At 46.5% G+C, this 20,980-nt stretch overlaps 1 protein-coding gene across 2 annotated transcripts in view; it reads right to left on the reverse strand.

Moving 5' to 3' along the window:
• Positions 1-20,980, reverse strand: part of LOC121340896 (CXADR like membrane protein) — a 55,032-nt gene that overhangs the window by 9,236 nt on the left and 24,816 nt on the right. For both annotated transcript variants that reach the window (XM_041413963.1, XM_041413964.1), the window contains exons 2-5: positions 3,692-3,849; positions 2,843-3,044; positions 1,214-1,381; positions 273-395 (exon numbers count right to left, since the gene is read on the reverse strand). In XM_041413963.1, coding sequence (XP_041269897.1) covers positions 273-395; positions 1,214-1,381; positions 2,843-3,044; positions 3,692-3,849 — 651 coding nt within the window. The remainder of the gene's footprint in view (positions 1-272; positions 396-1,213; positions 1,382-2,842; positions 3,045-3,691; positions 3,850-20,980) is intronic.

The following is a 20,980-nucleotide window of genomic DNA, read 5'->3' on the forward strand; positions in this document are numbered from 1 at the left end:
AGGAGGGCACACATTAGAGGGGGGTTTGTATTAGGAGATTTGGGAAGTCTGAACCTCTCAAGTCCCTCAGCCAATGGGGAAAGCGAGAGGGAAATGCGGCTGGGAAATCGGGATAAAAAGGAGGCTGAGTCCTCCAAAAATTGGCGAGACCCCAGGGGAATGCCCCACGGCCTCTCCCTTGATTGGAATGAAGTTGCAGGACTCCTCTGCGTCCTTCGTGGCCAGCGAGGCCGGGTGTTTTCGGCGGGGTCCCTGCCCGGGGCGGTACTTACGCTGCACTGTCACCTGCAGCGCGCAGCTCTCCTGCCCCGCCTCGTTGGTGGCCACGCACTGGTACAGCCCCGTGCTCATCTGGGTCAGGTTCTTCAGCAGCACCTGCCCCGGGTTCGAGATGTCTGCGAGGGGGGAAAACACCGCCGGGGTTAGTCAAATGGAGAGAGAAACTTCGGCTGTGGGAGGTGCACAGAGGAGCAAATTGGTCTGTGGGGTGAAACCAGCTCCAGAGCAATGGCAAGGGGGGAGGAAAGAAGAAAGAAGGGGGGAAGAAGGGAGGAAAAAGGGGGAAAGGAGGAGAAAGAAGGGTGAAAGCAGGGAGAAAAAGGAAGATAGAAGGAAGAAAAAAGGGGGAAAGAAAGGAGAAAGAAGGAGGAAAGAAGGGGGAAAGAAGGAAGATAGAAGGAAGATAGAAGGAAGAAAAAATGGGGAAAAAAAGGAAGAAAGAAGGGGGAAAGAAAGGAGAAAGAAGGGTGAAAGCAGGGAGAAAAAGGAAGATAGAAGGAAGAAAAAGGGGGAAAGAAGGAGGAAAGAAGGGGGAAAGAAAGGAGAAAGAAGGGTGAAAGCAGGGAGAAAAAGGAAGATAGAAGGAAGAAAAAAGGGGGATAGAAGGAAGAAAGAAGGGAGAAAGAAAGGGGAAAGAAGGGAGAAAGAAGGAAGATAGAAGGAAGAAAAAATGGGGAAAACGGGAAGAAAGAAGGGGGAAAGATGGAGGAAAGAAATTGGAAAGAAGGGGGAAAAACCAGGGAAAGAAAGGAGAAAGAAAGGAGAATGGAGGGGGAAAGAAGGGCGAAAGAAGGTGAAAAGGAGTGGGAAAGAAGGGAAGAAAGAAGGGCGAAAGAAGGGGAAAGGAGGATCACCCCCCAGGCGCAGCCGCAGCGGTGGGAGCAGTGTTGGAGCGGTGATCCCAGAGCCCGGGAGAGGCAAAGCCCCGACTCACTGACTCTGGAGTTGGGCGGGAGCTGCTCGGCTCTCTCGTCCTCCTCGCTGAGGCGCTGCCAGCGGTACGAGATGGGGGCAGTGCCCGAGGCGGAGCGGCACTGCAGGGACAGCTCCTTCCCTTCCAGCAGCTCCCCCTCCAGCCAGCACTTGGGCTTGGAGGGTCTCTCTAGAAGGAGAAGGCAGGTCATGGCGTCACAGCAGAGTTTGCTCACTGGAAACCCTTCCTTTGGCATTTAAACAGCTTCCAGGAGCTGCCTTCCCTGGAAGGCGTTAAGGAATCACACCAGTGATGGTTTTTAGGGGACTAAAACCCCTTCCTTTCTCTCCTTTCCCTTCCCTTCCCTTCCCTTCCCTTCCCCTATAGGACACACAACAGAAGGTTTTTAGGGGTTTAGCTTTTTTTTGGAGGAGCTGGCTGGCTCAGCCACAGCAGTGGCATTCTCACACTCTTTGCCTCGTGGTCCCTTGGAGCTCTATCACCACATTCCTCTTCCAGGCACAATTTCCAGAACATCTTTCCCTCCCTTCCCTTCCCTTCTCCAGTTCTTCCTTCTACCCTGACAGGCTTCAGGATCCTTCCAGAGGACCACAGAGAGTGTGAAAAGCAATAAACTGAAATGAGGGGAGGGAACTGCCACCCCCAGCTGCTCATGTGTCACTCCACGGGCTGGGGTCAGCTCTGCTGCTGGGACATGCAGTGCCAGTGCCCAGCAGGAGGGTGGCAGGGTGGTGGCCAGCTGAGATAGGATATCAGGCTGCTTTGGGTGCTGAGATCACAGCCGTCCTCTGGAAAGAATGGCTTTGCATGTTTGTGCCTATTTGTGGACTAATTTGCTGCCAGGAAGTCGAGAGCTGAACAGAGGAACCACTCTGGCAAGTGACAAGTCTGGAATCACTAAGCAGAAACCTACTAGGGACATAATCAGATGGGAACCTTGATATTTTCCTGCTGGAGCCATTGTGCCTGAGATGATCCTTACGAATTTGTTTTAGGGTTCAGTACTTAGTTCAGTACACCAACCTCAGACCAGTTATTTAGCCTCTTCCTGTGGCCAAAAAATGCAAAGGCAGATATAAAGTTGGGCACTGAAACCTGATCTTGAGGTGTCTTTGTGCTAGGCAGAAACCTACTAGAGACATAATCAGATGGGAACCTTGATATTTTCCTGATGGAGCCATTGTGCATGAGATGATCCTGATGAATTTGTTTTAGGTTAGTTCACTACTATCACACCAGCCTCAAATGAGTTCTTTAGACTCTTCCTGTGGCCAAAAAATGCAAAGGCAGATATAAAGTTGGGCACTGAAACCTGATCTTGAGGTGTCTTTGTGCTAGGCAGAAACCTACTAGAGATAATCAGATGGAAACCTTGATATTTTCCTGCTGGAGCCATTGTGCATGAGATCCTTATGAATTTTAGGGCTCAGTATTTAGTTCAGTTCTATCACACCAGTTCTCAAGGCTCTTCCTGTGCCCAAAAAACGCATCGGCAGATACAAAGTTGAGCACTGAAACCCGATCTTGAGATGTCTTTGTGTATTTATACCCTGCTGAAACCAATCTCTCCCCAGGAAGTGAGCCTGGATTTCTTTTTTCCCCTTTGGGAGAACAAGGAACTGTCCTTACCCACAACCTTGAGGGTGATGCGAGCCCACTCGTACTGGCCAGCGTTCTTGACCTTGCAGATGTATTTCCCTGCATCGCTGGACTGCAGGGAGATGATTTGCAGGGATGCATCTCCAGCAAGGAAGTTGGAGGTGAAGGAGACACGGCCCTTCTGCTCCTCGTTCAGGTCATCATAAACACGGCCCCCAGAGTAGGTGATCACCTGGGAGCAGAGCAGACACTGAATTGTTTTATTTTCACATGGAACAACAAACTGAGCATTTCCAGGAGCTGCACGTCCCAGTGAAGTGACTTGTCAAGGGTCACACAGGAAGCCTGGGGCAGGGTGGGGAAGCAAACCTGGGTTTCTGCCCCGAGAATGATGCAAAAGGTGTATTTATTTCTGCTGGAGGTTTATATTGGGCACTTGTACAAGTGTAAAAACAGGCATTGGTTGGTGCCACAGCACATCAAAGCAGTCTGGAGGCTTGGCTGTGCTAATTTAAGTCCCTGCAGACCTCGTTTTCATAAAGACTAAACTACTGTGTGTTGTACTGAAACCAAGGATTCGAAAATTTGGCCTGCAAACCCCAAGGTTATTTTGAAAGCCTGAAGGGCACTTCTGACCTTGATCTAATGAAGACTGACTACATTTAAAAACAAAAAAAAAATAAAATCCTTTTTAACCCAACCTGCTCCGTGTTGGATATCAAACAACTTTTCCACATTCTAAATCTCTCTAAACCAGCTCTGTTTTCCAAACCCTGCTCTCATCATCAGAACAAGCTGCAAAATCATGCCAGCAGTGCTGGTGAATGGAGGGCTGGTGGCATGAGGGCAGAAATAAAGCGATTTTCTCAGCAAACCCACCGCTTTCTGCACGGTCTCGGAGATGTGCAGCAGCCACTCGATGTCCAGGCTGCCCTGCTCCAGCAGCCCCAGGCGGTGGTGGCAGGGCAGGGTCACGTTTTCTTCTGCCACCCTCTTGAACTCGGTCTGAGCCTCGCAGAGCCAAACGGAGCAGGAAGCTGGAAGGCAAATTTCAAATTTTCACACCTCAAAGTGGTGTGGGAGGGGTTTTACGGCGGCTTCTGTGAGCCAGAGAGAAGCTGAGCACTTCCAGGAGCTGCACATCCCAGGGAAGTGACTTGTCAGGGGTCACGCAGGAAGCCTGGGGCAGGGTGGGGAAGCAAACCTGGGTTTCTGCCCTGAGAAAGAAGGGAAGAAGAGGCGGAAAGAAGGGGAAAAAATGAGGAAAGAAGGTGGAAAGAGGAGAAAAGAAGGTGGGAAGGGGGAAAAGAAGAGGGAAATGGGGGAAAGAGGGTGGGAAGAGGGGAAAGGAAGGAAGAAAGAAGGGGGAGAAGAAGAGGGAAAGAGATGGAAAGAAGAGGAAAAGAAGGTGGAAATAAGGGGAAAATAAGGGAGAAAAGAAAGGGAAAAGAAGGTGGGAAGAGGGGGAAAGAAGGGAGAAGAAAGGGTGAAAGAAGGAAGAAAGAAGGGGGAAGGGGGAGAAGAAGAGGGAAAGAGATGGAAAGAAGAGGAAAAGAAGGTGGAAATAAGGGGAAATAAGGGAGAAAAGAAGGGGAAAAGAAGGTGGAAAGAGGGGGAAAGAAGGGGAGAAGGAAGGATGAAAGAAGGAAGAAAGAAGAGGGAAAAGGCAGAAGGAAGGTGGAAGAGTGAGAAAGAAGAGGAGAAGAAGTGAGGGAAGAAGAGTGGGAAAGAAAGGAAAGAAAAAGAAAAGAAAGTAAAAAGGAAATAGAAAATAAAGAAAGAAAGGAAACCACCCCCAGTGGTGGTGCAATGATACAAAAAGTGCATTTATTTCTGCTGGAGGTTTGTACTGGGCACTGGTACAAGTGTACTTCCGTGGTGTGGAAGAGTTTTACAGCGACTTCTGCGAGCCAGAGAGGAGTTTGATAAGAGGATCCACGTTTACCCCTGAAAGAATTTCCTACCAAGGTCACTGACACAGAAACCAAGAAAGAAAGAAGGATAAATAAGAGAAACCTGCAGCTGCCTGTTCCAATGAGCACTTTGTGTTTCGTGACCAATGGGTAAAGCGTAAACTGAAGAGTTTTGTAAGAATGTACAAAAAGCATCCATGCTGTAATAAAAACAGGTTTGAAACCTTCTGAAAATGGAGCGTTGCTTTGTGTTGTCTCCATCTCAACTACAACACCAGGGTGCATCTCTGGTGGGTTTTTTTGCTGGATTTTTCCTCATTTTCTTCACAGCGTCCAAGCGAAGTGCCCAGCTCAGCTCCGTGCACGGAGTGCGGCTGATTTGAGGAGACATCTCTGCAGAGCCGGGCGTTTTCACACCCAGCAGATGGCTTCACACTCCGGAGCTGCCAACGCTCCCACACCCTCTGCAAACTGCAGATAACCTCCCCAGCCCTGCCCTCACCTCTCGGTGTTGAAATCACCTGATTCTGAAAGCATTATTTCCACCCCAAAAATCTTCGATTATCCCTTCATCAGGCTGGCGAAGGCTTGGAGTCTCTTCCCTAACACGGGGTGATGTTTGTGTATTTCAGAAATAAGAAATATGTATATCAGAAAGATATATGTGTCAGAAATAGGATGAATATCAGAAATATTATCTAGATTAGAAAGATATTTCAGAAATATTGTGTGTATCAGAAATATATGTATCAGAAATATAGATATATCAGAAACATATATATATATATATCAGAAATATTGTGTAGATAAGAAATATATATATATATCAGAAATATATCAGAAGTATTATGTATATCAGAAATATTATGTATATCAGAAATGTTATGTATATCAGAACTATGTATATCAGAAATATAATGTATATCAGAAATATATCAGAATATTATGTATATCAGAAAGACATATATATCAGAAATATTATGCATATTAGAAATATTATATCTATCAGACATATATATCAGAAATATAATGTATATCAGGAATATATATATATCAGAAATATATATATCTATCAGAAATATTACATATGTCAGAAATATTATGTATGTCAGAAATATGTATATCAGAAATATTATGTATTTCAGAAATAAGAAACCAGCCTGGGAAGAAGAGGATTAAACTTAAGGAAAGTGTGGAATAAGTGGGATTGGGAAGTGACTTTGAATAACAACGCCAACAAAAAAAAAAAAAAAAAAAAAAAAAAAAAAAAAAAAAAAAAAAAAAAAAATTTTTTTTTTTTTTTAAAAAAAAAAAAAAAAAAAAAAAAAGAAAAAGAAAAAGAAATGTCAAAAATAGTTTGTCAGGATTTTAAAAAGAAATAAGAAGGGAAGTGCCAAGCGAACCCGCTAGAGGGAAGCAGAGCCCTTGGAATGTGAGACAAAATCCCCCAAAGCGGCCGGGAACGCCCTGAGATCTGCCGGGAGATGCTGCATTAAAAAAAAACGGAAAAAAAAAAAAAAAAAAAAAAAAAGAAAAAGAAAAAGAAATGTCAAAAATAGTTTGTCAGGATTTTAAAAAGAAATAAGAAGGGAAGTGCCAAGCGAACCCGCTAGAGGGAAGCAGAGCCCTTGGAATGTGAGACAAAATCCCCCAAAGCGGCCGGGAACGCCCTGAGATCTGCCGGGAGATGCTGCAGGGAAATCGGCTGTTGGGCCAGCTGTGCCTTAGGCTCTGTCTGCTCGGGCTTTTCTTCTGCATCCACTGAAAACTGGACAAAAATCCACCACCAGCTCTTGGCTTTGCCCATCTCCAACTTGTAAACGTGGGGAGTTCAAACTCAGTTAAAACTGACCCGCAAGATCAGAGGAGGGAAAGTCACAGGCATTGGGGTCAGGGGTCCCCCGGGTCAAAATTAAAAATTCCCCAACCGAATTTCCGTGGGGCTGCCATTTGCCTTTGGGGTGTAAATCTTCTCGGGGCACTTGAGTTGTGCTGCAGTTTTGCTGTTCAAAACAAAACCCTAAAGCTGTTTCTTTTTTCCCTGTGAAATGAAGTGGGAGGAAATATTTTGCTTCCTGGGCCAAATATTGCGAAAGTGCTGAAAATTGGGGAAGTTCAGAGCGCTGGGAAGTCCCACGTGTGGCTGAGCACAGAATCCTGGGAGGACAGAGCAGGAGCACAAGAGGTTCCAATCACACAGGCTGGATTTATTCCTATATTTTTAATATTATTATATACTAGAATGTACTTTTATGCTATTTAAACAGTGGATCCTGAACTTTCAAGTGAAAAACAGACAGAAAATTGACATGCAACGTGACTCTCCTTCATTTTTCTCCATTTTTTCAGGACCAACTTTTAGAAAATTCCTTCCATTCCTGCTCCCATTCCCAGCTCTGCCCTGAGTTGCCATGACCATCCCTCAGCTGCTGAGATTTGGAGATTTAATTTCTCCTTCCCGAACCTTTACCAGCAGTTATCATCCACTACATTAAATACCCAGAATTTTGGGACAGGTGGAGCCTTGCCAAGGCTTCAGCTCTCCAGTGAAAGTTCCTTCCCATCAGTTTCTTGCTTTAAAGGCAAAAGTAATCCAGTTTATCACTGGATTCGCTGCTCTCCAAGCTCCAGCTCCCGAATACAATTAGAATTCCTGCCCAGGACGGATCCAGCTTTTCCCTGGAGCTCGCCTTGCTGCGGGCTGCCCTCATTAGCGCCGCCACTGCCACATCACTGATCAATAATCTTAATTTAGGCGCCGCAACCGGGACATTCGCGCGGCGTTTGCAACTTTTTCCAAGCCCTGTGGAGCTCTCAGGGTTCGTGCACAACCTCGCAGCTGTTTTGACTTTTTAAACTTCATCCTGCTTGAGGTTTTTCATGTGAAATTATTATTTTTCTGCGTGGTTATGGCAGAGTTTTTGTTCCTTTCTGGTGTAGACAGGCTGGGTGTAGCAGAGCTCACACCTTAGAGGGATTCTTGCTGCTCCTGGGAATTATCTGTGGGTTTGAGGAAAAGCTCTGTGCCTATAAACTCATCTTCTAAATGGGGAGAAAAACCAGGGAGACATCCAGTGCAATAGTGACAAATTCCTACAGCACCCTTTATTTTTTCAAAGAATCAGAAATAATTTGGAGCTGGTTCATCACTGACCCAATAACCAAACACACACCGTGCAAACTTTTCCATAATATTAGAAAAAAAAATCTTATTTTAAACCCCCCAATTTGTCTCTTTAATCCTTATTAATCCTTTACCAATGCCTGAAAACTCCCACAGGAGTTTAAATTTTGCAGGTTCTCTAGACAGGAGTCTCACTTTATTTCCCTCCAGTCACACAGATGTTGAAAGGAAAATAAAACAGCCTCTTACAATAAACCAGCAGAAGAGCCAGGTAGAGAAATTACCCACAAAAATTCCCAAAAGACCTGGACATGAGCAAATCTCACATTTTTCACAGTTTCTTGTAGGGTCTTGCTGCAGCAAACAGGGATGAAATGGTGATTTAGGTGTAGAAATGTGCAGGAATTTATGGCACAGGAGAGAAAAACGAGCTAAAAACAGATGCAGGTCCCTTCTATGTTTTATTATCCAAAGAAGAATAAACACTCCCTGAAGCTGCATTTGTGTAGGTGAGACCTTAAAAGGACAGTCCAAATAAATGAGATTTTTAATAAATAAATAAGGTTTTAACCATTTTCATGGTTAAAAATTGAAGTTTCATTTAAAAGACTGCCAGAGGAGTGTCTGGCCCTTCCAGGACACAGGGCTGGGGTTGCAAAGGGATTTATTTATCCCTGAGCTGTTCCAAACCTTCCCTCACAAAGCTCCCCAGCCCTGGGTGGCCTCAAGGGCTGGATCCTGCACACAATGGATGAAAAAAGGGACGATTTTCCCAGAAATCACGTCCAGGAGCAATGCCACATTTCTGCCGGCTCCGCAGTTCTTGCCCAACAAACCCTCAGTCCCTTCCACATCCTGCGGGCAGCGCTTTGTGCTCTCAGGAATTCGGGAATCGCTGCTTGTGGCTTCGCTCAGGAGGAGCTGGCATTGCTTTTTCTGCTTATCCCAACTCTTTTTTGGGTTTTTTTTTGGTTTTTTTTTTTTTTTTTTTTTGGTTAAGTGCTTTTGGAAGCGTTGTCCTGAAGGCTTTGAGTGGCACAGCAGTGACCCTGTGTGACTGTTCCCTGCATTGTTCCCGGGACAATAACTCACCCCACACCCTGCAGACCACCACAGCCACCCTCTCATCCCTCCCCGCATTGAAATCTCCGAGGAAAACACAGTAACAAAGATTTTAATGAATCTCCACTGTTGGGGAAGATGAAACAGGAAAGCCTCATAAATATGATTGCCTGGCAAAAGATTTTGAGAATATGGAAACTAGAAGTGAGATTGAAATGAAAGCAATCCAAACCATGCAGACACTGCCCAGGTTGACCAGGGGAAGGACTCCAAGGGGTTTGTAGCCCTCCCAGCCCCTTCTGCCTTGCACACATGGCAGAGTTTAAATTAAAATAAAATATAAATATGGACAACAGGCTGGATCGCTCAGCGAAGATGTCAGGCTTGAGGAATTCCTCAGAACTCGTTTCAACGTTTTAAGGACTTCTCATTGTGAGTGTGTGTCATAAAAGGGGTTGAATTTCAGCAGAATCAGCCCTTTGAAATGGGTGCAGAGGGAAGGAGCCTGTGCAACACAGCAAGCAGCAAATGCTGAGTGAACCCAGGCTGTGTTTGGCCTTATCGCAAATTCTGTCCCCCCAAAGCAGAGTTTTCATGCCTGAATCCTTCCAGGATCCCACATTTTCATGCCCGTGCTGTGCTGAAGCCCAGAGAGTTTCCATACCCGTTACAATTATATGTGTGCACACACCCCCCACACATCCCAACATCAAATATACATCACCAGACAAGCAGAATCAAAGGGGAAATAAATGCTTTGCTGACATTTTTATTTGTAGGCAAATTCCCATCCTAAAAGCTAAAGAGCTTCCAGACTTAAATCTTTCATTAGGTTTGGAAGGTTTGAATTAGGGAGCAAAGCTAAAAATAGATTTTGCTATTTAAAAAGTAATAGGTTGTGCTGTATCACTTAACTGCTGGAATTAGGAGGAACAGCCTAGAAAAGATTCAGAGAATCAAGATAAAAGAAATGCACAATAAACCTTTGTGAGCTTAGCCCAAACCATGCCTACACCAAGCTCACTTAAAATGTGAATATCCAGAACAGGTTTTCAAAACTTTCAGCTTCTTCAGGGACATCTGTGCAGTTTGTCCTTCAGAAACGCTTTTTCTGATTTATTTTGGCTTTTTCTCAAAGATGAGGTTTGCAACAGAATATTCCTGATGTCCAGGGAGGAGCAGAAATGCAACCTGTGAGGTCAGAAGTGACTCAGGAAATGCCTGGAATCTGCTGCTGAGGAAAACTTCCCTGCACAGAGCGGCAAGGCAGGAATTCCAGTGGTATCCACACACACACACACACGGTTTGTACGCTGTCTGAACAATTCCCAGCTCACCTGTGATGGCTGCTCTGCCTGCTTTTGTTGGTTAGGATCACAGCCCTGGCTGGGTGCAGGTGTGACAGGAGCAGAGAGCAGCCCCGGTGCCAGGGCACGTCTCGTCCTCCCTGCACAGGAATGTCCCCTGCAGACATCCATCCCCTTGGCATCCTCCTGAAAGTCATCCTCACACCGTGCCACTCCTCTGAGTGAAAATGGGAGCTTTCCCAGCAGGAAGGTTGGATATCAGGAGAAGGTTTTTTACAGAAAGGGTGATAAAGTTCTGGAATGTTCTGCCCGGGGAGGTGGTGCAGTCACCATCCCTGGGTGTGTTTAACAAAGCCTGGATGTGGCACTGGGTGCCAGGGTTGAGTTGAGCTGTTGGGGCTGGGCTGGACTCGATGATCTTGGAGGTCTCTTCCAACCTGGTCGTTCTGTGAATTCCCTGTGGTCCTGACTCACCCACTCTTCCCAAAATCCAGGCTGTTGGATAAAAAACATCTAAACGTCTCCGTGCATGCAGAAATCCTGTGCTATAGCTGCTCTCAGCCAGACTTGAACTGCTGAAATCCCTCATTTTAAAACAACCCAAATAAACAAAAACTTCCTACTTAAATCAGCCCAGAGAGAATAAACATCCACAGAACTACATCAGTGTTCTTTCAGCTGGACAATCCTTCATTTGCCTCACTGTTTTGTGCTAAAATCAAAGTGTCTGAAAACAGGATGTGTCTAAATTAGGCATGTGCAGGAATAAAGTGTTTGGGAGTTAAAAAGGACAGCCTGCCATGTTGCAGCTCTGAACCACTCCCTCATGCCAGGAATTTAGGATGTTTCACATCTGTTGGAGTCTCCTCTTGCTGGAGTCTTATAGGAAATGATTTACTCAGTTTCTCTGTAACAACAAGATCTTGCCCCCCATCCAGTGCTGACGAGAAAAGCCCTGAGCGTTTTGCAATCAGCAGATTCAGAATTTCAGCTGCTGGAGCAGGAGGCTGACAATGACTTTTATGGCCAAGGAATTCCATCTGCAGTCAGACTTGCAGGGCTGCTTGCGTGACTGGGGAGCTGGAAGTGCTGAGGACACCCCAGATGAGTTCCACACTCCAGTGTTTAAGGCTCGGTGGGCCTTAAAATCAAACTCTGGAGAAGCAAAACATCTTCCTGCACTGATGCTGTTCAGCAGTGCTCACAGACAGGCACACAAAGGGTTTTATGTCCCCTCGGACTCTCTCCCCCAGCTTTTGCTGCGGGTAAAGCAGGACGAGGGAAAGCTGTGTTGTTTCATCCCAGAGTTATGAGCAGAACCCAAAAAGGTCGACAGCCCCACTCATGCTCTGACCACACCAGCCCTAACAGTTACCCTGACAGCATTTCAGGCCAAAATAAACAGCAGGCAGCGTCTCCTTGCAGACAGCCCAGTGCATTCCTTGCACGGGGAGGGGAGGCTGGAGGCGGCCGCAGTCTCCTGGGGGTCATTAAGGGAGCGCAGGCTGTGCCCTGGGACATCTGCTCGCTGTGTTCCTTGGCTGGCACAGCCACACAGGCCAAGGGTTGCCTTCTCCCGAGGGCTCCAGTGCTCCCAGTGACCACGGGCTGGCCCCAGCACGCTGCCTGCAGCCGCCTCCCCTCCGCCCGCCTTTGGTTGCAGTGCAGTGAAAGCATCCCAAGTAGGAAAGATGCTGGATAAGAGGGGGCTCCCCCTCCCCGAGGTGAAGGAGAGGGGTCGGGCCAGCCCCATCCTCATCCACACAGCCCTGCAGAGCCTCTGGAATTGGAACCACATGTGCTGAGGCTGGGGGAGCTGTGCAAACAGAGCACAGTCCTGCACGCGGCCGAGCTTCCAAGTGGTGACGTGAAGGGTTTGGAATTGAGACTGCAGAGGAGGGAGCAAGGCAGGGAGAGAAGAAAAACCAACAAAACCAGAGAAAAAAACCTCTGGTTTTTAGAGGCTTGCAACAGGAGTGGGGCTGGAATTGGGCTGGTGGTGCTTTACCAGCAGAAATATCAACAGTGGCCAGCAGTCCTTCATTTGGAAATCTTGGATGAGCCAGGGGAGGGACGTGGGGTGGCTGCACCAGCACAGCGTCAGTGCACGCCCTGTGTGAGTAAATTCACTCTTCCTGGAGTCTAAACAAGGTGGTTCATCATTCTTTGAAATGCCCCCAGAGGAAGGGTTCAATACTCCTCAGGAAAATCTTCAGGATTCCCTTGTGCATTAAAGACAAGTGAAAAACAAATCCTGCAGTACCCAGCGACCACGTGCAACTAGAAACCTTAACTGCAATAAAAAGGCAAAATTCTGACTCTGAAAATGGCAGAGTTAACTTCCAGCACCAACCCACATCGAACCCAAAGTCTAGAGAGGCTTGGGAGTATTGGGAAATTAATCACTGAAGCCTTCCCTTGGCCAAGGAGCCTCCCAGGCAGCCAGCAGCTCTGGATGTGCTTTCCTTTCTCTCACTGCACTTCAAAAGTTCCAGTGCAAGCAGGAGATTCTGGCTTTCCCTCCCATCTGGAGGCTGAAGAACAGAAACAAGGCACCAGCGCTGCACCTCCCAATTCAGTGGTTCAGGGAGTGCCTGTGCACAGGAATTGTGAAATCCCTTTGCCTTTGGTCCTGGTGATTTTATCAGGGAATCGAGCCAGGTGTCTCCTGTTCACAGCACCAGCTCAGCCAGGCCTGTCAGTGATGCAGCTGGGAGTTTGTCAGGGCAGATCTGAGGCTCCTGGAGGGAAGAAGCACCAATGCCTCTCTGATATTTCCTTTTTTCCCATCAATTTTTTTTTTTTTTTGGTTGCTTTGTGTACCTTAAAGATCTGAAGGCAAGAAAACCTAAACATTCCTTCCCTAAACATCACAAATTTCACTCCTTTCACCTGGTTTCAAAAGGATTAAGAGGAGGAAGATTGTTTCAGTAATAATTTCAAGGATTTCCTTTGTCTGAGGAATATTCTTAGGCCTCAGTCTCCCAGGGAATCTCTTGTTGCTGTCAGTTCAGAGACACACAAATGAAGGCACACAGAAATGAAGTTCCCTGCCCAAGGCAGACACGGAGCAGAATCCAGAATACAAACCCAAAGAGACAGCAACAAAACTGTTTTCAAAGCAGTATTTGTCCATCAGATCTTTCCTCACCCATTTTGAAATCCAAGGAGAAGGTTGCATCAGCTAACTCTGAAAACTGAGGAGATTGGAAGAGACTTGAGAGATTGATAAGGATTCCCAATAAAAATCTTATTGTGCTGAGGATTCATTCTCCCTTTTTTATCCCTTTGCATCAAGATTTCAATCAGAAGGCAGTGAACTGGTTGTGCTTTTCTGCTGCTTGGTGTCCTGGAAATTCAGCTTGTTCTAAACTTGCCCAGAAAGGGACCAGGAAACTCAAGGTGTTCACAGGTGAGCTTCATCCCTCCCTGCAGGAGGGAGTTCAGGCAAAAACTGGGGAGTTCAACCAGCCCAGTTTGTTCCTTTGGCTCCAATCCCTCTTGTGATCCTGGAAATGCAAACAACCCCAGGTTTACCTCTGCAAACCCCACAAAATCTCCTTTCCTGCAAGGAATTTGAATTATTGCAATTTACTGTTCCAAGGGGTTCATTTTGGCTTTGAAAATTCCCAATGTTCTTGAGAGGAATAGAGGACTTGTCTTTACAAACAATCTGTGGTAGATAAAACCAGCACTGAGGGATAAAAGAAACAATGGGAAGGATTCCACTGATTGGTGAATGGAAAAAGAGATTTGCTTTTACAAATAAAATGTAGGTTGGCTGATCAACGAAATTAGAATTTGCCACGAGAAGCCACCGCAATATTTGGCTGCCCTCTGCAGAGCAGAGATCCCTGTGACCCCACTCCCAGCAGGGTTTGGGGCAGTTTTGAGGCCCAGGTTCACTCCCTGCTCATCCCATCCCTGTTACCTCCATGGGATGTTCAGCTGTGGGCTCCTAATTGCACATAACCGGCTCTGACATCTCACTTACCCACTACAAGCACCACTAATATGACACAAAATGAATGCCTAATGTATTAACACTCTGTCACTTTTCATCTCCACTCAGCCTCAAAGCCTCAGCCACAGCTGCCCTGAGGCACAAGATGAAGAGCAGCAGCTCCTCCCCATCACCCCCACAAGTCTTGTAAGGGAGATGTTAAACTCTGCAAGGCTTCAGAGATGGAGCCAAGGTGCAAACTGCAGGGGCTGAGCAGCAGCAGCCTCGCCCAGGGGAGTGGTGGACACGCTGGTGCCTTTTTGGGCCGCCTAAAAGCAGAGGCCAGGCAAAATTAAGAGAATGAAACTTAAGAGAATGAAAATGTTATTCCTTCAGGTCTTCAGGTATTTATGGCAGATGAAGCCCTCCAAGGCCTACACCCAAAAATGGATTCTGCACTGAAGAACTGCTGGGTTACAAAGAGATGGAAAATAGAAAAGCTGAAATCCTAAGGCATCAACAGTGTCAATCCACTGCTTTCAGCCTCTTTCTCCTCAATTCTAGTATAGGCAGGGCCAATTATTTTGTCCAGTTATTTTAAATATTCACTTAAGCAGTTAACTGGTTTCCAGTTATCTAAAATATTTACTTAACTTGTTAGCTTGTTCCTAGTTATTTAAAATATTCTCTTTGCCTGTTAGCTAGTTGCCCGTTATTAAATATATTCTTTAGCCTGTTATCTTATTTCTAGTTACTTAAGATACTCACTTTACCTGTTAGCTTGTTTCTAGTTATTTTAAATGTTCCTTTACCTGTTATCTTGTTTCCAGTTATTTTAAATGTTTTTTACCTGTTATCTTGTTTCCAGTTGTTTTAAATATTCCTTTACCTGTTAGCTTGTTTCCAGTTATTTTAAACATTCATTTACCTGTCAGCTTGTTTCCAGTTATTTCAAATGTTCCTTTACCTTTTAGTTTGTTTCCAGTTATTTTAAATATTCCTAAACCAGAGGTAAGAAAATGAAAGGAGCCTCATTCTTTAATCCTCATCCTTCACTGGATTTGGTGTGAACCAGAAATTCAGATTTGTAATTCTCATCACTGAGGTTGAGCTCCCTCCCTGCACTTCCCCTGGAGTTTGGCACAGCCCTGTACCAGCTGCAAGCAGACTCTGAGAATGTGAGCAGCTTTCCTCTCACTTTTTCCACTCTTGGCAGGGTTTGAAGCATCTGGACATCCCGCTGAGCTCCGGCCGGAGGTGGAGCTGCAGATGCAGCTTGTGAATCAGCACCGCCGGTGGGGATTGTGAGGAATGCAAACCCCGCTGGAAGGGCTGGAAGGGACCCCGGCTGCGTTTTAGGGAGCTGGAATCTCGCAGGGAATTCCAGCCCTGCACACCCTGTGTGAGCTCACACTGCGCTGGGCACGGCCCCGCCTGGCCTTTGGAGAGGCCCCACATGATCCCAAATTCCTGCCCAACAACATTTACAAGCCAAGGATTGGACTGAACGCCCCTGAGGACTTTAAAATGAGACAAAACACGATTTGGAAGGAATTCTCCCTCTCCAAAGGGGAGCACAGCAGCTCTTTTGACTGACAGCACTGCACAGCTGCTGCAAGCGATCCCAAAATCCTGAAATTCAGGGAAACTCAGACACAGGAAAAAAGGAAGTGTTATTTAACACAAAGTAAGGTGGATTTCTGCATATATATATATATATATTTTTTTTTTTTTTCTGTTTTTGTTTTCCTGACCCAAGGTGTTTTCCTGTAGTGAAAAAAGCCTGAGGAGGATTCTGCTCCCCACAGGGTTCCAGCCTGGGAGCTGAGGATGCCAAATTCCAACTTCTGGATCAATTCCCCTTGACTACAGCCCACAAACCTAAAAAGGGCATGACCATACCCAATAAAAAGTGCAGCAACATTTTCAGCCTAAGAAACCGCCTCAGGAAATGAAGAAATATTGAAATTTTGTTTGCTTCTGTGAAAATTTTGGGATATTTAAAAACTTCTGGGAAAACCTGTTTGTTGGTTCTTTTCAAATCATGTTTATTTGTTTGCTTTGGGTTTTTTTAACTTATTTACTTAGAAACCTTAGTTTTAGTGTAGGTGCATCAAAATCCTGATCTTTAAAAGTTCAAAGCACGAGTTAAACTTATTTACTTAGAAACCTGTACAGTTTTAGTGTAGGTGCATCAAAATCCTGATCTTTAAAAGTTCAAAGCACGAGTTAAGTCACCAAGTAAGATTTTTGGAAAAGGCAGAAGGACTAAAGCAGAAAGCAGCTCCATTTCCTTTCTCTCAGGAAGACGCCAAATTACAACTTTTCAATTCCAGTTTTAGCAGCCTGTCAAAAATACAGGTGGGAAGACTGAAAATAAAGCTTTGGTATTCCTTGAGGTAAAATCAAACCTGCAAACCGTTGGAGGGGCCAGAGAGGGATGAGGTTCCAGGGGCAGGGAGCTCAGCCCATCACTCTGATGGTCACATCCAGCTGTTTCAGTGTCAGAGGAATGAGGATTTGTCTTTCCAAACAAGCTGTGGGGCTGCTGGTAGATAAAACCAGCACTGAGAGAGAAAAGAAACAGTGGGAAGGATTCCACTGATTGATGAATGGAAAAGATATTTGCTTGTACAAATAAAATGTAGGTTGGCTGATCAATGAAATTAGACATTGAAAGATGAAAGAAACTATGGGGAAAAAAACCTAAATTCCATAAGAATTAAAAACTAAGAGGCAGGGTTAGACATTAGAGGGGAATCTTTGGGATCAGGCATTCTGGGAAGTCTGAACCTCTCAAGTCCCTCAGCCATGGGGAAAGAGAGAGGGAAATGTGGCTGGGAAATGGGGATAAAAAGCAGGCTGAGTCCTCCAAAAATTGGAGAGACCCCAGGGGAATGCCCCATGGTCTCTGCCTTGATTGGAATGAAGTTCCAGGACTCCTCTGTCTCCTTTTTGGACATCAGCCTCTGGTGTTTGTGGATGAATTTTCCTAACAAGTGTCAGGGATGGGGTTGGGAAGGAAGCAGATGCTCCTCCCTGCCCACCACGGGCTCCCCTGCCAGCGGCTGAGATGTTCCAGGGATTTTTCATGTTTGCAAATGCCAAGGGTCCTGCAGAGCCACAGGATCTGTGCAAGCCCAGGGCCACGGCTGGGGCTGCCCCGGGTGAGAAGATGTCGAGCATCGCGCCTGCCAAATGTTCCTGTGACCTTTGCTGGGAAAGAGCAAAGCAGCTCCCTGGCACAGGGCCCTCCCTCAGCCAGGGATGCCCCGAGTGAGGCTGCAGAGCCCTTTGGAAGGACAGGAATTGGGGATCAGCCTAAAAAAGGCCTGGCTGAGAGCTACAGCACGGCACGGAGCCCTGGAGAGGCGGCACGGAGCTTGCGGGGTCGGAGTGGAGGAGGAGGAGGTGAAAATGGGATTCAGGCAGCAGTTGGAGCATTCTGCTGCTGGGATGTGAAAAGGTCAGGCACCTGGTGGGGAAACACGCTGGGAAGGTCAGGGGGAGAAGGAGGAGTGAGGAAATGGGGCTCTCAGGAGCAGGGTGTGTTCCATCCTCCTTCCCAGCCCATCTCCCAAGCCTTGAAACCATCACTAATGGGAATAAACCACATGGACTCCATTTCCTTCGTTGTGGCTTTCTCTGGGTCTGCATTGAATCATGGTGGAAAAAGCCCTTTTTAATTCACATAACTCCTTTTTATGCCGTTTTACAGACCTCCTGTGGGACTCCAATTGGTCAGCAGCTTTCTTGCAATTATTGGTTAATAATCAATGCTGTATTGATTGGTCACTCAAACCCCCTGGGTGTATGTGCAGGAAGAGTGGTTTGTGAGGGATAGTTTTCATTTTTATAACAGTTTATACAGGTGCTGGTTGATTTTCAACCAGGAATAGATTGTTATGTTAACAAACTGCTCACACCAGGATTGCTTTCACTTGGGAACTTGCAAAGTGCCAGCTTGCCTTAGAAGAAATGACAGGCCAGGCAGATTTTAGGAAGCCTTTCTTTATGATTTTTCTGCCTTACTGCAACCATGACTGAACATTTCCCATGTCCTGAGGTTCCCACTATGGCTTGACCAGCTGATCTCCTCAGCACCACGAGGGGTTTCAGCCACAGCCCTGACTTATCACGAAGCTGATGCTGAATAAATATTGGAAAGCATTGGGGAAAACAAAAACCAGACTGTACCATGCCGTTCCCTTCTTGGGAACAGCTATTTTGGATTTTGTTTGCTCAAAATATCATCATTCAGAGACACTTTTTGAGGACAAATACCTGTAAAACCTGCCATAAAGTGAGAGCTCGGTTTGACCAGCAGTGCTTTAGAACATCAGGACAGAGGAGTCAGAAGGAACCTCCCAAAAAACTCCAAATTCGTGCTCCAAGCAGACACTCAATCCCTTGATCATCTTCAGCTGGGCTCATTCCAGTGTTTATCTCACACTGGGCAGTATTTTAGCTGGAGCTGAAGGACAGCTCGAAGCCCTGCTGCACAGGCTGGGCTTCCTGGACAAGCTGCAGCTTCTCTGATCTCACTTCTGTCCTTTCCAATCTGTGTAGGAAAAGCTGCAGTGCCTCGGGGGGAATGTGTAAAGCTGACAGAGGGAACAAGAAAATTAAAGGAATCTGAGCCAGACTTCTCAGAGGTGGATGAGAGGAGTCCTGAACAGGGGAATCCCAGACAGATTTTAGGGAAAGAAATCACAGTGAGAGCAGTCAAGCACTGGAATGAGAGCTCACAGGTGTGGAATCATGGAATGAGGACTCAGAAGTTGTGGGATCATGGAATGAGGGCTCAGAGGTTGTGGGATCATGGAATGAGGGCTCAGAGGTTGTGGAATCATGGAATGAGGGCTCAGAGGTTGTGGGATCATGGAATGAGGGCTCAGAGATTTTGGAATCATGGAATGAGGGATCAGAAGTTGTGGGATCAGGAATCAGGGCTCAGAAGTTGTGGGATCATGGAATGAGGGCTCAGAGGTTGTGGGATCATGGAATGAGGGCTCAGAGGTTGTGGAATCATGGAATGAGGGCTCAGAAGTTGTGGGATCAGGAATCAGGGCTCAGAGGTTGTGGGATCATGGAATGAGGGCTCAGAGGTTGTGGAATCATGGAATGAGGGCTCACAGGTTGTGGGATCGTGGAATGAGGGCTCAGAGGTTGTGGAATCATGGAATGAGGGCTCAGAGATTGTGGGATCATGGAATGAGGGCTCAGAGGTTGTGGAATCATGGAATGAGGGCTCAGAAGTTGTGGGATCAGGAATCAGGGCTCAGAAGTTGTAGGATCATGGAATGAGGGCTCAGAGATTTTAGGATCATGGAATGAGGGCTCAGAGACTTTAGGATCATGGAATGAGGGCTCACAGCTTGTGGGATCATGGAATCAGGGCTCAGAGGTTGTGGGATCAGCATCCTTGGGGCTGTTCCAAACTGGGCTGGCTGAGCTGGGCTGAACTGGCCCTGCTTTGAGCCAGAAACCCCTTCCAGCTCACACTGCTCCGTGCCAAGCTCCAGGTCTGGAGTCAGAGACACCCCTGAGAGTCAAATGCCACCCTTTAAACCTCCAGCTTTCACTGCAGCTCCTGAACTGCCCCCAAAAGCACGGAGAGCTCTTCCCCCAGTGCGGAGAAGCCCCTGAGGTGCCCCAGCTGGTGTCACCACAGTGACAGCCCAGGCAGCTCCCAGCAGGACGAGGGGGCTCCCTCGGAGCTCCAAAGCCAGCCTGGGTGGTCTGTGGGATAGCTGAGCTCAGACTGTGAGGAATTCAACCTCTGTCCTGCTGAAATTCGATGAATTCAGCCTCTTTTTGTGCTGACACTATCTGTGAGCAGGTCCCAGCTGTCCCCACTTTCACTCCAGGACCAGTTTTTTTCCCACCACATAGAGAGAAAAATAAACAAGTGAGTGGTCAGATCCATCACCTGATAGTGGTTTATGATTTTGCAAGTACAAATCTCCATGAAATATTGAGGGTTTTCCCCAATATTTACTCGGGCAGCACTGAAATTTCAAGGCGCCAGAAAAATGACTGTTAATAAATCATGAACTGGCCACAAAGCAGCACAAAAAGAGGCACAAAATGTGCAAATATTAAGGTTTTACCTTAGCAGAGTATCTGATATTATTAAAAGCTTTAATTTGGGGAATTCAGGCAAAAACTGGGGAGCTCAACCAGCCCAGTTTGCTTCCTTTGGCTCCATTCCTTCTTGTGCTCCTGGAAACGCAAACAACCCCAGGTTTACCTCTGCAAACCCCACAAAATCTCCTTTCCTGCAAGGAATTTGAATTACTGCAATTTACTCTTCCAAGGGGTTCATTTTGGCTTTGAAAATTCCCAATGTTCTGGAGGCAGAATTGCCACGAGAAGCCACCAAAATATTTGGCTACTCTCTGCAGCACTTGTGGGGTTTTTTTGCTGGTTTGAATTCTCTATGAAAAGCCATTTTCTGTAATAGGAGCTGACCCAGCTTCTCTCCTTGCTTTAAAAAGGCATTTTCAGGGAGAAGAAATCACAGATAAAAGCACTGAGCACTGTGGGCTCTGCTGTTCACCCTCCCCCCTTCACCCAGGGCATCCCCTGCTGGAATTCTCCAGCAGAACAGCCCCAAAAAAGCTCATCTCTAACTGGTTTTTACTTCCCAAATCTGAGAGTTGGGGATAACCTCTCAGGGGGATTTGTTGGGGTGTCCTGTGCAGGGCCAGGGCTGGATTTGATGATCCTGATGGGTCCCTTCCAATTCTAAGCCTCCCTCAGGGGTGTAACACCAAAGAGAAGTAGAAAATCGCCCAGAAAAGGAAATGCTGCGTT

The sequence above is a fragment of the Onychostruthus taczanowskii genome, unplaced genomic scaffold, assembly GCF_017590055.1.
Source record: "Onychostruthus taczanowskii isolate IOZ18803 unplaced genomic scaffold, ASM1759005v1 scaffold43, whole genome shotgun sequence".
Classification (NCBI taxonomy): domain Eukaryota; kingdom Metazoa; phylum Chordata; class Aves; order Passeriformes; family Passeridae; genus Onychostruthus; species Onychostruthus taczanowskii.